This window comes from Armigeres subalbatus, chromosome 2 (assembly GCF_024139115.2).
Source record: "Armigeres subalbatus isolate Guangzhou_Male chromosome 2, GZ_Asu_2, whole genome shotgun sequence".
Taxonomy (NCBI): domain Eukaryota; kingdom Metazoa; phylum Arthropoda; class Insecta; order Diptera; family Culicidae; genus Armigeres; species Armigeres subalbatus.
In genome coordinates this window covers 324,457,426-324,470,010 of record NC_085140.1, presented here as the reverse complement: position 1 = coordinate 324,470,010, position 12,585 = coordinate 324,457,426, and the positions used below count along the sequence as shown (strand labels likewise).

General features: G+C 42.5%; 2 protein-coding genes across 2 annotated transcripts; one reads left to right on the top strand and one right to left on the bottom strand.

The window, feature by feature from the left end:
• Positions 1 to 728: 728 nt before the first annotated feature.
• On the bottom strand, positions 729 to 2,366 carry LOC134216857 (thymus-specific serine protease-like). Its single transcript, XM_062695644.1, has 2 exons — positions 1,964 to 2,366; positions 729 to 1,902 (listed from the first exon to the last, which is right to left on the bottom strand). Exons 1-2 carry the CDS (start codon positions 2,356 to 2,358, stop codon positions 831 to 833), a joined length of 1,467 nt encoding a protein of 488 aa, XP_062551628.1. The 5' UTR covers positions 2,359 to 2,366; the 3' UTR covers positions 729 to 830.
• Positions 2,367 to 2,866: 500 nt separating this feature from the next.
• Positions 2,867 to 4,509, top strand: LOC134216855 (thymus-specific serine protease-like). The gene is given in 3 exon segments (XM_062695643.1): positions 2,867 to 3,267; positions 3,326 to 4,188; positions 4,191 to 4,509. Coding segments are annotated over 3 exon segments (1,473 nt in total). The 3' UTR covers positions 4,400 to 4,509.
• Positions 4,510 to 12,585: the final 8,076 nt, after the last annotated feature.

Below are 12,585 nucleotides of genomic sequence, written 5' to 3'. Positions count from 1 at the left end.
TCAATCCGGGCAAGCGTCTTCTTTTAAAGAAGGAATAACATCCACCATTACCAAAATCCAGACAAGCGCCTACCTTAAAAGAAGGGATCGCATCCACCATGACCTTCATCCGGACAAGCGCCTACTTTTAAATAAGAGATCATATCCTCCATTGCCATAATCCAGGCAAGCACCTACTTTTAAAGAAGGGATCACATTCTCCATTGCCATAATCAGGCCACACGCCTATTTTTAAAGAGGGTATTACATCCACCACTGCTCTAATCCGGGCATGCGCCTTCTTTTGCATTGCATTGCAAATGCATTCTTTCCACGAGAGGATAATGTTTTTTTAATACTATTTCGGGGTGTTTCCCGCACCACTTAGTCATTATTTAGCAAACGCAAAGAAAAATTATGCCAAATGTCCGTTATGCCAAAAGACCCTCACTTTTGACATTGGTTACAATTATGCCAAATGTCCGTTATGCCAAATCACCGATATGCCAAATGAACTTATGCCAAATGACCTTATGCCAAATGACTGTATGCCAAATGGTCCGCTCCCGCTGGCACTTATTCTCATCCGATTTGCTTACAAGTTGCGTTCGGCAGGAAATTTTACTATGCGTATGAATAAATATAAACAATAAAGTTATATGAGACTTTTATTATACATATGTTTCTCAACTCTTTTGAACGAACGAGAAAGGCATCATCACCGCTAGGTGGATTAATCTGGGTTTTTTATTTAGCAAATCAGTTGATTTTCAGGCTCATATACCTATATGGTCTAAACATAGACATTGGAATTGGTAATACACTAGAGGGAACATATAATTATAATATAACTAGTTTGAATTAACCCATCTACGAATAGTATTCGTAACCATTTCCTTACTACGCCTCAGTTCATCTGAATCTTCAGCAGAAATTGATGCCAGATCTTGCCCGTGTACAGCATTCGGAATGACGTTTACATACGTGTTAGGCGACCTGATAGCTCTGACGCCAGCAAAGCGCCACGGATCAAGACCACCATGAGTGAAAATGCTGTTTCGTATTTCAGGACGACTACCACCGTAGAAGTCGTTCGTTTGTGCCGTCAGTTCTTCGAACTTGTCGCGAGTTAGCCAGCTGTCGAAAAGTCGCTCGCAAATACCGTGGAAAAGTTCCGTAGAAAACCGTTGGCCGAATGGCTGATACTGTGACGTCGTCGTAATGGGCCATCCCAGTTCGGTACAGCGCTGGAATAACCATTGGCGTTCACCGGACTCGACAATTTCGCTTTCCCAGTTGATTGGTGCATAAGTATCTACAATTGTTTGGAAATCCATCGAGAGGCAGACTGCACTTGGGAAGCGATTTTTCAGCCAACCAGCCAGTGCAAGAAGGCTATTTTCCTGATCAGGATCTGTCAATGGTTCGCACAAACGTCTGATATTTTCCTGGAGATCCTTGTTTACAACTTCCAAACTGATTTCGTAGAAGATACCATAGAAAAATGCTTGCACGTCCAGTGAATTGGTAGCGTTAATGGGCTCACATGTGTTGAATAGTTGATCTAATTGGTTGGAGATTCCAATATCTATGAGATTTTCGACAGTACGGAAACCACTCCAAATGGTGTTATAGCAGTCATTACCACCAAAACGTCTAATTATCTGTCCAACTTCTTCAGTAAATGCACGAAAATCAGATGAAGTCTGTACAATTCCACTCGATGACCATACTCCATCCACCAAATGGGGGAATCGTTGACGCATCCATTGCGCTAGAGAGGCAGAATAGCCAACTCCAGCAAGGATCACCTTCGCACTAGGATCCTGTACAACTTCTTCTTTGATATGTGCGATGAACATTGCCAGTTCAGATAAAATATGTACATTGTGCAAATATCGTAGATTGTTGCGACTAATATTTCTGTAAACGATAGGAACGGAAATCAAAATTTGGTATCACACATCAAGTTCTTATTACTTACTCAAGCGGTTTGCTCTCCCCGTAGTACCGCAGTTCGTTCGCTACTAAAAAGCCGTTCAACGCTGCAGCAATATCCACAAAGTGGCCCTGCTCAACGTAATGCGCTTCCAATGTCCACGGACCACCGATGAACAGGAAAATCGGGCCGCCTCTGCGGTAGTACTGGTTGTTCATTACGTACCGCATCGGAAAACTCCCCGTGTTCTGGGGATTTGTGTAGCCTTGTCGTAGATTCACTGTGTTCCAGATGGCAGTATGGTTTGACTCCGCATTATTCCCCAATTGCGGTATGATTCTGTGAGTTCCAAATAATAACGGGCGACTTGGGTTGATATCTATGGCTGCGGAAGCGAGCGCAACCGCGATACCAAGAAGTAAGGCTGCTTTCCCAATCATGGTGACAGGTGAACGAAATACAAATGCTTGTCCATGATACGCGCGGCTTTTTTATAGTATTGTTGGGTGCAAGCTTTCCGCTTATCTTATATTGTAAGTAATCGTATGCGTGCATCTTGACCCGTTACTTTGAACGGATACTTGATGATCAGAGATAGGTACAGATAAACACAAATGATAATCTCAATCAAGTCTTATCTTGGTTTTACATTTACGACCGACTCGTGATTTTCTCATCGACAATATGTATCAATCTTGTCCGATTTTATTATTTCGTCAATCATTTAGCGCCATTCACGTTTATTACTCATGCCCAATTTCACCCCAAACTGTATCAGGAAATCAGTTCCAAGCAGTGATTGCCTCACCTCACAGGTGCGTTGCATGATGCTCCAAGATTCACGGATTAGATTTGGACACACGTTTGTTTACATTCAGATAAGGAGTTAGAATGTTAACTTATAAAAGCTCAAGCTACCAAAACAGCAATCGAAGTGTAACATTCGAAATGTGGATCTCTACAACATTGGTGCTAAGCATTGCGGTAGCCTTCGTGGTTGCTGCCATCGGCAGTAATCCTGCCAGACCAGTACTGTTCGGCACTCAGCGAACATTGCCACCTTTACCAGTCAACAGTGTTAGTGACAGTAGCAACTATACAGAGTGGCACCTATTCGAACAACGGCAAAGCCATTCAAATGCCCACAGCATTAACACGTTTTCCATGCGGTATGTGAGCAATACTCAATTCTACCGACCTGGCGGACCAATTTTCCTGTTTGTCGGAGGACCATGGGAGTTGGAGCATCACTTTGTCGAACAAGGGCACTTTGTGGATTTGGCGGCAGAGAACGGCGCCTATCTGGTAGCGAACGAATTGCGCTACTACGGAGAGAGCTTGCCCGTACCGTAAGATCTTTATCTTTAACGAGCAGCGATAGTTAAGTAACTTGATTTGAATTTACAGTAACGCATCCCGAGTCAACCTGCGACTACTCGCAATTGTTCAAGCTTGCACAGATCTGGCCCGATTGATTGTACATGTTCGTACTGAAGTATTGGGTGACCCTGAAGCGAAGGTAATTCTGGCCGGCGTTGGATTCTCCGGAACACTGGCACACTGGACGCGGCTTCGATATCCTCATCTTGTTCACGGAGTTTGGGCATCCGGAGCCATGCTGCAAGCTAATGGAAATTTCAGTGAATTTGCTGAAGAGATCGGTGTTTACATTCGCCGATATGGAGGCAATGACTGCTACGGAGCAATTTGGACGGGTTTCCGAACCGCCGAAAATTTGATCGATGCAGGGCTTTCCGACATAGTGGACAATCTATTCAATGTATGCAGTCCGATTAATGCCACCAATCCACTGGACGTTGAAGCATTTTTCTACGGTGCTTTCAACGAAATCGTGTCAAACACTTTGCGTGCCAATCTTAGAACTAACATTATAAACATGTGCAACTCGTTGACTCATGCCGATCATGATACTGGCTTGAACGCATTGGCGAGCTGGATAACCGGTCGATATCCCGATGCCGAATGTCTTGCAATGGATTTGGATAGCGTTGTACAAACATTCCAGGAAACTGATTGGCAGCAGGATGTTCTCAAATCTGGCGATCGTCAGTGGTTTTACCAGCGGTGTACCGAACTGGGATGGCCTCTGACGGCGGACTCACAAGACCAGCCATTTGGTGTTCGATTTTCTGCAAACCTTTTTAGTCACATTTGTCAACAAGTTTTTGACGGATGGCTAACTACGGATGTTTTCCAATCACGTATTAGCCAGACAAATGTCTTATATGGTGGAAACCAGCCAGAAATTCGTACGTTTTCTACACCCACGGTGGTCTGGATCCGTGGAGATTTGTCGGGGTGACCAGTGTTCCGTACAACAACACCTACGTCAATGTGATTAGGGGTGCCCTTCATGGACAAGACATGGAATCAATCTCCGAGCAGGACTGGGAAGCTCTGAGGCAAAGCAAGGAAGAAGTTCGTGCAGCAATCCGACGGTGGGTGAATAGAAGGGTTTGATTGTTTGATATCAACGCATAGAATAAGTCGACTTTGCTGGGAACGTGATTTAAAAAGATATAAATACACAAAGAGATATGTCATTGAACAACTACCGATTTGCTGCAACTACATATACAAATACCACGCCAGAATTAAAATTGAAGATGATGAAAAATAAAATTGCCAAATTTGTTCAAGGTTACTTTATCAAATCTACAAACTTAGTTTAACGAAATGGGCTCTGTACACGGTATCATGCTCTGAACAGCAGAGCTATCGATAGTTAGCTCCATAAAAAGTTTGACTACTTACGAAATGCTCACATCTGCATTCTTTGCCAGTCCAGTCACACCACAGCTTGCGCAAAATTTTAGTGATGTTATTATCCCAGTTCCTACCGGAAGTGCTATATTGTCATTTTACACCACCCACCCGCATCTAGTGTTAGGCAGAGTGTATGTAATTAAAAGTGGCGACACTGTCAGAATTGGAAAAAAAATCATCTGTCATTCCCATACAAAATCGTGTTCCAATCGAGCAGGAGACCTGTCAAATACGGCACATGTCGGCACTCTTAATTACATATACTTTGGTGTTACGCTACCCGTGATTCTATTTCGAGCGCACAGTGCGTAATATAGCCGCGTTCGTGACGCGTAACTTCGCTTCTTTTCATATTCGATACCTTCCAGAGGATAAAGAGAAGCAGCAACATTTGAAAAACAGTGAAACGTGCGCCTCCATATAACCATACCATGGCCATTAGATTTGTTGTAGCTATGTCAATTATCATCCGATTTTGACATTTCAGGGATGCTTGTACTGGAAATTTAAATTTCGTTTTACTATATGCCTATGGAACTGACCATGGTCAATGTGTATTTGTTGTATTAGGATAAATAAGTTGTGGTTGAAAAGAGAATAGTGGTAGGTAATTACCACAGTATATTGGAATTTGAATCAAGTGAGATATGACCATTTATTGAAAATCGATTCCGATTGATAGTTTTCAAAAAGGTTAGGCCACAAATCCATTTAAAAAATGATTAAAGATTGTGATTAACACATTCGTTCAGAAAATCGTTGCTAACTAAAACTAAATTTTCAAATGGCAAATTCCATCAATCTCTTAGCCATCTCTTCTAGTTTCTGGGCATTATTGACAAAATATTGTATCTAGGGGTGTTCAGTTTTTCACTAGAGCTGTGGGAGTAGAGCAACGGATTGAGAAAAATGCGATTTTGGAGATATACTCATATTTTATTACCAAAAATGATATCTATTCATATAGTGATGATGGAAATATTGAAATATCACATAAAAGAGATCACCTGAATTGTAAGAACTGGTTTTGAGCATCCCTACTATGCATACGATGATAATTCGGTGCGTGATGGAACCACTTTATAGTACAGGATGTATGAAGCTTCAGAAAATGTTTTCAAGCATGTTGTCTTCTGTGAACTTGTTAAAATAAATGTAAGATATACACGAAACATGTGTGATAATAAATTACGATGTTCTAGGATCTCCGAACTGTCCTGGATTTTGAATCAAATGGTCTACCTAATCAACTAAGGTTTCCATGATGTCCCTTGCCGCGGTATCAACCCAGTTATGTCCTCCGAGTATTTGCTCTTCACTTTCGTCTCAAATCCAGGCATATGAGATGTTGTTAGATCTCCAAAATGTCCTGGAGTTTGTATCAAATAGTCTAGCGAATCAACCAAGACTTCCATGATGTCTCCAACCGCGGTATCAACCCAATTATGTTCTTTGAGTCCACGGTATCAAAAGGAAGTATTTAACTTTCGCGGTATCAACCCAGTTATATCCTCCAATATTTATCTTTCACTAACGTCCCAAATCCAGGCATATGATCAGAGATGCATCCTGAACAGAACATGAGCCAAGAGCGCGCCTTGGTGTTCTAAGTTTTGAACTCTGAACACAGTTCAGTGTGCACTGGGTTGGTACGCAAGCAAAACGATCATGGTAACTAAGATTCCTTAGATTTGGAACTATGCAAAAACATACGAGCATGCTTGATTACTATCCGTTAGATGCCCACGTGTTCCATTACTAGCCGAAAAATGAGTAGCATGCCGTCGCTTGAGTTTGTTTTCCTACACTACAAAAATTCCACACATTTTTATTGGCAAAAATCCATTAATTTAATTCATGATTCTAATTTGTGCACACATAACCACTCTCCACGCGAAGTACAAATATAATCTATAATCAAATAAAATGTATGTGTGGTCTCTAATATGCAGTTATTGAATTTATGTGTGGGTACAAATTGCATATATTTGGGTCGCCAAATTGCAAAAAATTATGTGTGCGACAAATATATTCAATATAAAGAATTTTCTCGGTATAGGATACAAGTTGTTAAGTTAGGTCAGTGCTCTTGAACAGTGTGCAGTGTTCAGAACTTTTTGAACATGAACACGCGTTCTCGTGTTCAAATGCATCTCTGCATATGATATGTTGTAAGATCTCCAAATTGTCCTGGAGTTTAAATCAAATAGTCTACCGAATTAACCAAGGCTTGCATGATGTCTTAAGCCACGATATCAACGCAAATGGCAATGCAAATCAAAGCAACGGTATCACTCCAATTGTGTTCTCCTAGTATTTATATTTTACTTGCGATCCTCCAATTTGCCCTAGAGTAGGAATCAAATAGTCTTCCAAATCAGCCTCGTCTGGAACTATATCTTCAGCGAAGGTAATTATGTCATCCGAGCTCATGTACATTTTTTGTTCATGAAAATGACATGTTCCAAGTCCTTCAAACTGCCATATGTCCCAGCGAAGGTATGCACCCAATCGCGTTCTCCAAGCCCATGCACATGTTTTGTACATGAAGATGCGATATTTCGTAGGCCCTTCCCGTAATGCTGGGTATACACCTTTACGTGGTGTGTTGCGGGGTAAGATCTACCACGGTCACATTGCCACTGCAGTGTTGGAAAAAACTCAAAATCTCAAAAATCACGAACGATTCAAATCACACGTGAGTTGAAACGCACCCAACTCAGCACCTAAAAAATAATGGCTGAGTTGAATCATCCATTTCATTCGTATGTTTTCTTTTGTTCTCCTTCGTAAAATAACGGTAAACTAACGTTCAACACATAGAACAAGGGATACTCTTGCGTGTGTCAAAAATAAATTGCCCCCAATTTGATTATAAACACATTTTAAAGCGAAATGATTTTCTTGGGAAGTGAGTGAAATGATCCGTTTTAGCAAGAAAAACTCAGACGTGATGTATTATTTTAAAATCGCAAATTAGCTAGTTCGCGCGGGAGCGCTCAATGAATGAGTTTTATGAATGATTTTACCAACACTGATTGCCAGCTACAGGCAAATCCTGACCCAACGAAAACCATCCCCAATTTCCAATTCTGTAATGCTTATGAAATTGTCGGTAAGTCATTAGAAAGGATGCTTTCGACTGTTGTGCTCAATTTTGTTTGACTATTATGGGCTCTTTCCAACTTCCAACTTCCTAGATGCTTCCCGACCGCAAATAGTAATACTCATGTCCCTGTAATGTTTTTCTTAGATTAGAATCAAGGATTTAACCCCCCTTGATTTCTGATAGTAGTCTGGAAAAGCATTTCAAAAATAACATGAGTATAATTAAAGTGTCCAATCTTCTAATTTACAATGTTATGAAAACACATATGTGAATATGTACGTTATGTGGAAGATATTGATTTGGAAAATGTATTGGAGTTACTTTCACTTCGATGGGACTCGAACCCATGACCCTACAGTACGCTAGACTGGTGATTTAACCAACTAAGCTACGAAGGACCTCCGTCGGCCTTCGCAACCTAGAGGCTACTGAACGAGCTCGAGATTCCCAAATTGGACGTATAGTCAAATCACTCGCAATCCATTTCTCAAGCCAATACTTCCACATGTGTATACAGTCGGGATTCGCTAGTTGGGATTTTAATACTTGGGTCACTTTTTAGTTGGGCCTCCGCTGGTTGGGCCATGGCCCAATTAAAAAGCAACCATACGTCAAAATTCAATGTAAACACGGAAAACAGGATTGGGCGTCACTGGACATCATTTGTGATGTTCAAGTCGAAATACACGTGCTCAAATGGCTGTCAGTTGACCCAACTAAAAAAACCGAATTCGTTAGTTGGGCCGAGGTCGTGGCCCAACCAGCGAATCGCAACTGTAGTACACGTCCACATTAGAGGAGCGTGAGTATTTAGAATGTCTGGCGGCTATACACATTCTTCATCAGCAACTGTACTGATCAAATGAGGTTGTGTAAGCTATTTGCCAGTCGGTCGTCAAGCTCACACCCGACCGCATTACGTAGGCAAGAGCACGCAACTCAGGTTCAGTTCAATCAAAGTTAATTGCCTATTTCCGGAGATTAGTGGTTTAATTTGGGAATCCGACGGCGTCCAATTTGAGAATCTCGAGCTCGTTCAGTAGTCTCTAGATTGCGAAGGCCGACGGAGGTCCTTCGTAGCTTAGTTGGTTAAAGCACCAGTCTAGCGTACTGTAGGGTCATGGGTTCGAGTCCCATCGAAGGGAAAGTGGTTACCTCCAATACATTTTCCAAATCAATATCTTCCACATAACGTACATATTCACATATGAGTTTTCATAACATTGTAAATTAACGTCCAAGTCGGGTGGTTTAATCCCCGGAAATAGGCAATTACCTTTGATTGAACTGAATCTTCTAATGTTGTGCTAGCGCTTCTTTTATTTTCAGAATTGTCATCACATCTGTTACCAAGGAAAGAAGCTGACGTTACCGTCTACTAATGATGGTTTTTGCCTTTCTCGTACAACAAAGTTGTACCGAAAGGCTATCATTTCACTCCGAAAACGAACTTAGTGTTATATACCAATCGAATCAGCTCGACGAGCTGATCAAATGTCTGTCTGTCCGTGTGTATGTGTGTGCACAAAAGCTAAGAAAAACATTAGACAGCTTTTCATATAGTAATCCTTAACCGATTTTCTCGCAACAAGTTGTATTCGAAAGGTGGTAAAGCCTTGTTGATAACTATTGAATTTGATAACGATCGACCGATGCGTTTCAAAGTTATTATGAAAATGGTACGCCGAACTGTATTAGCTTCATAAAAGGTTGGTGTCCTGGCTAAATGCGAGAAAGGCAGTATCACTACTCGGTGGATTAAATTGGGGTTTCTCTTTTCTTATTTATAGTGAACGTAGTTATTCTGAACACGACGTCAACCATCACTTGTCGAATGGAGCATTTCATAACTTTTAAATAGCTTCGCTCCCAACGAAAAATTCATTAATATAATATTTGATTACTATTTATACTAACTGGAAGCGTTTGGTACGGGAGGTCCATGCTTTCTTCCTATCCCCTCGGTTTCGTGGTATGGATCGACTTTAAGGGTTTCCAAATTCTGAGGTCGCTCAGTATCTAGAAACCATCTCTGCGGTACATACTGCGTAGTTGGCCTGACCGTATGAAAAGAAAAATGACGGAATTTAGAAACCGTCATTTTCCAGGATGCTTTCAAGTATTGGCTGCGCAAGTATGAAATTAGATTAGATTAAATTAGATGCGATATTCTAGGCCCTCCACATTGACCTGGAGTGAAGACAAATAGTCTACCAAATCAACCCCGCCTGGAAATATGTCCCCAGCAGATGTTTTTATTCAATCGCGTCCTTCAAGCCCATGTACATGTTTTGTACATAAAAATGCGATGTCTAAGAGTCTTCCAAATTGCCCTGGATGTGGATCAAGTAGTGCTACGTAGAACTTAACGTACTCCTCCCAAAACAACACGTTTTACGGTGCCTCTCTTAAATGTTTTCGATTCCCACATTTTCTCAATTCAAAGAGAAAAAACCCGAATTAAACCATCTAGTAAGTGATACTTCCTTTCTTGCATTTAACCAAAACACCAACCTTTTTGGATTGTTTCACCATTCTCTTCATAACTTTTGAATGCAATGACTGTCGACTAGAGTGTGGCAAGGCAATTACAGAGGGATAAAAAAACTCACCAAGACTGCTAGAAGAGTCCTTCGTCAACGAATACCAGGCAGGGTTTCGTGAGGGTCGATCAACGATAGATGATTAGTTCATTTTTAACTATGAATAATGATTATGATTAACAATTAAATTTATGTTTGTCATTGATTAACGATTATGAATGATGAATAAAACGTTTGGAGTATGATTCACCACGATTTCCGATCGTGACTAAATATTGACACGATATGTTTATGATGACTCCGACGAGACAGGAGGTTTGCGCTGGCCCAAAAAGCCGCCTAGAAAACCAATCATTACGAACAATATAAGAGATAATGCGACTCGATATAATCGGCAAAGACCTAGGCGACGAATACAGGATCACGATTGGAAGCTTGGAACATGGAATTGCAAGTCGCTAGGTTTCGCAGGTTGCGACAGGATGATCTACGATGAATTACATCCCCGCAACTTCGACGTCGTGGCGCTGCACACAGATAGAAAAATCCACTGAAATTTACGCTAAAAATCATGCACATAAATGGAACGCCATTATTAGCGTAATTCCACACGGGATATAGCCCAAATGTATACAATTTTTGACGTGAATCGTCAATATTGCGTACAAGTTGTAAGCAATCTTGTTAGGAAGAGGACCATTTCAGCGTAGAATAGCGTAAATTTCTGCATGTTGAGTTTTACGCGCTGTTTATTTTTCATTATTTCTTTCTGTGCAGGAGATCTGCTGGACAGGACAGAAAGTGTGGAAAAGCGGGCATCGAGCGGCTACCTTCTACCAAAGCTGTGGCACCACCAACGAGCTGGGAACCGGCTTCATAGTGCTGGGTAAGATGCGCCAACGCGTGATTGGGTGGCAGCCAATCAACGCAAGGATGTGCAAGCTGAGGATTAAAGGCCGTTTCTTAAACTATAGCATCATCAACGTGCACTGCCCACACGAAGGGAGACCCGACGACGAGAAAGAAGCGTTCTACGCACAGCTGGAGCAGACATACGATGGATGCCCACTGCGGGACGTTAAAATCGTCATCGGTGACATGAACGCACAGGTAGGAAGGAGGAAATGTATAGACCGGTCATCGGACCGGATAGTCTGCACACCGTATCGAATGACAACGGCCAACGATGCATAAACTTCGCAGCCTCCCGCGGAATGGTAGTCCGAAGCACCTTCTTTCCCCGCAAAAATATCCACAAGGCCACATGGAGATCACCTAACGAAGAAACGGAAAACCAAATCGACCACGTTCTAATCGACGGTAAATTCTTCTCCGACATCACGAACGTCCGCACTTACCGCAGTGCGAATATTGAATCCGACCACTACCTCGTTGCAGTATGCCTGCGCTCAAAACTCTCGACGGTGTACAACACGCGTCGAAGTCGGACGCCGCGGCTTAACATTGGGCGGCTACAAGATGGTAGACTAGCCCAAGAATACGCGCAGCAGCTGGAAGTGGCACTTCCAACGGAAGAGCAGCCAGGCGCAGTGTCTCTTGAAGATGGCTGGAGAGATATTCGATCCGCCATTGGTAGCACCGCAACCGCTGCACTTGGCGGTGCACACACGACTGGTATGACGGCGAATGTGAGCAGTTAGTGGAAGAGAAGAATGCAGCATGGGCGAGATTGCTGCAACACCGCACGAGGGCGATCGAGGCACGATATAAACAGGCGCGGAACAGACAAAACTCGATTTTCCGGAGGAAAAAGCGCCAGCAGGAAGATCGAGACCGTGAAGAAATGGAGCAACTGTACCGCGCTAATAACACACGAAAGTTCTATGAGAAGTTAAACCGTTCACGTAAGGGCCACGTGCCACAGCCTGATATGTGTAAGGACATAAACGGGAACCTTCTTACGAACGAGCGTGAGGTGATCCAAAGGTGGCGGCAGCACTACGAAGAACACCTGAATGGCGATGTGGCAGACGAAGATGGCGGTATGGTGATGGACCTGGGAGAACGCGCGCAGGACATAATTCTACCGGCTCCGGATCTCCAGGAAATCCAGGAGGAGATTGGCCGGCTGAAGAACAACAAAGCCCCTGGGGTTGACCAACTACCAGGAGAGCTTTTAAACACGGTGGTGAGGCACTGGCTAGAGCGCTGCACTGGGTCATTACCAAGATTTGGGAGGAAGTTCTACCGCAGGAGTGGATGGAAGG

Excerpts from the sequence above, each read along its gene's own strand:
- LOC134216857 (XM_062695644.1), bottom strand. The coding sequence starts at position 2,358 with ATGATTGGGAAAGCAGCCTTACTTCTTGGTATCGCGGTTGCGCTCGCT. Across the intron at positions 1,903-1,963 it reads GGGGAGAGCAAACCGCTTGA|AAATATTAGTCGCAACAATC; the intron begins GTAAGTAATAAG and ends TATCGTTTACAG.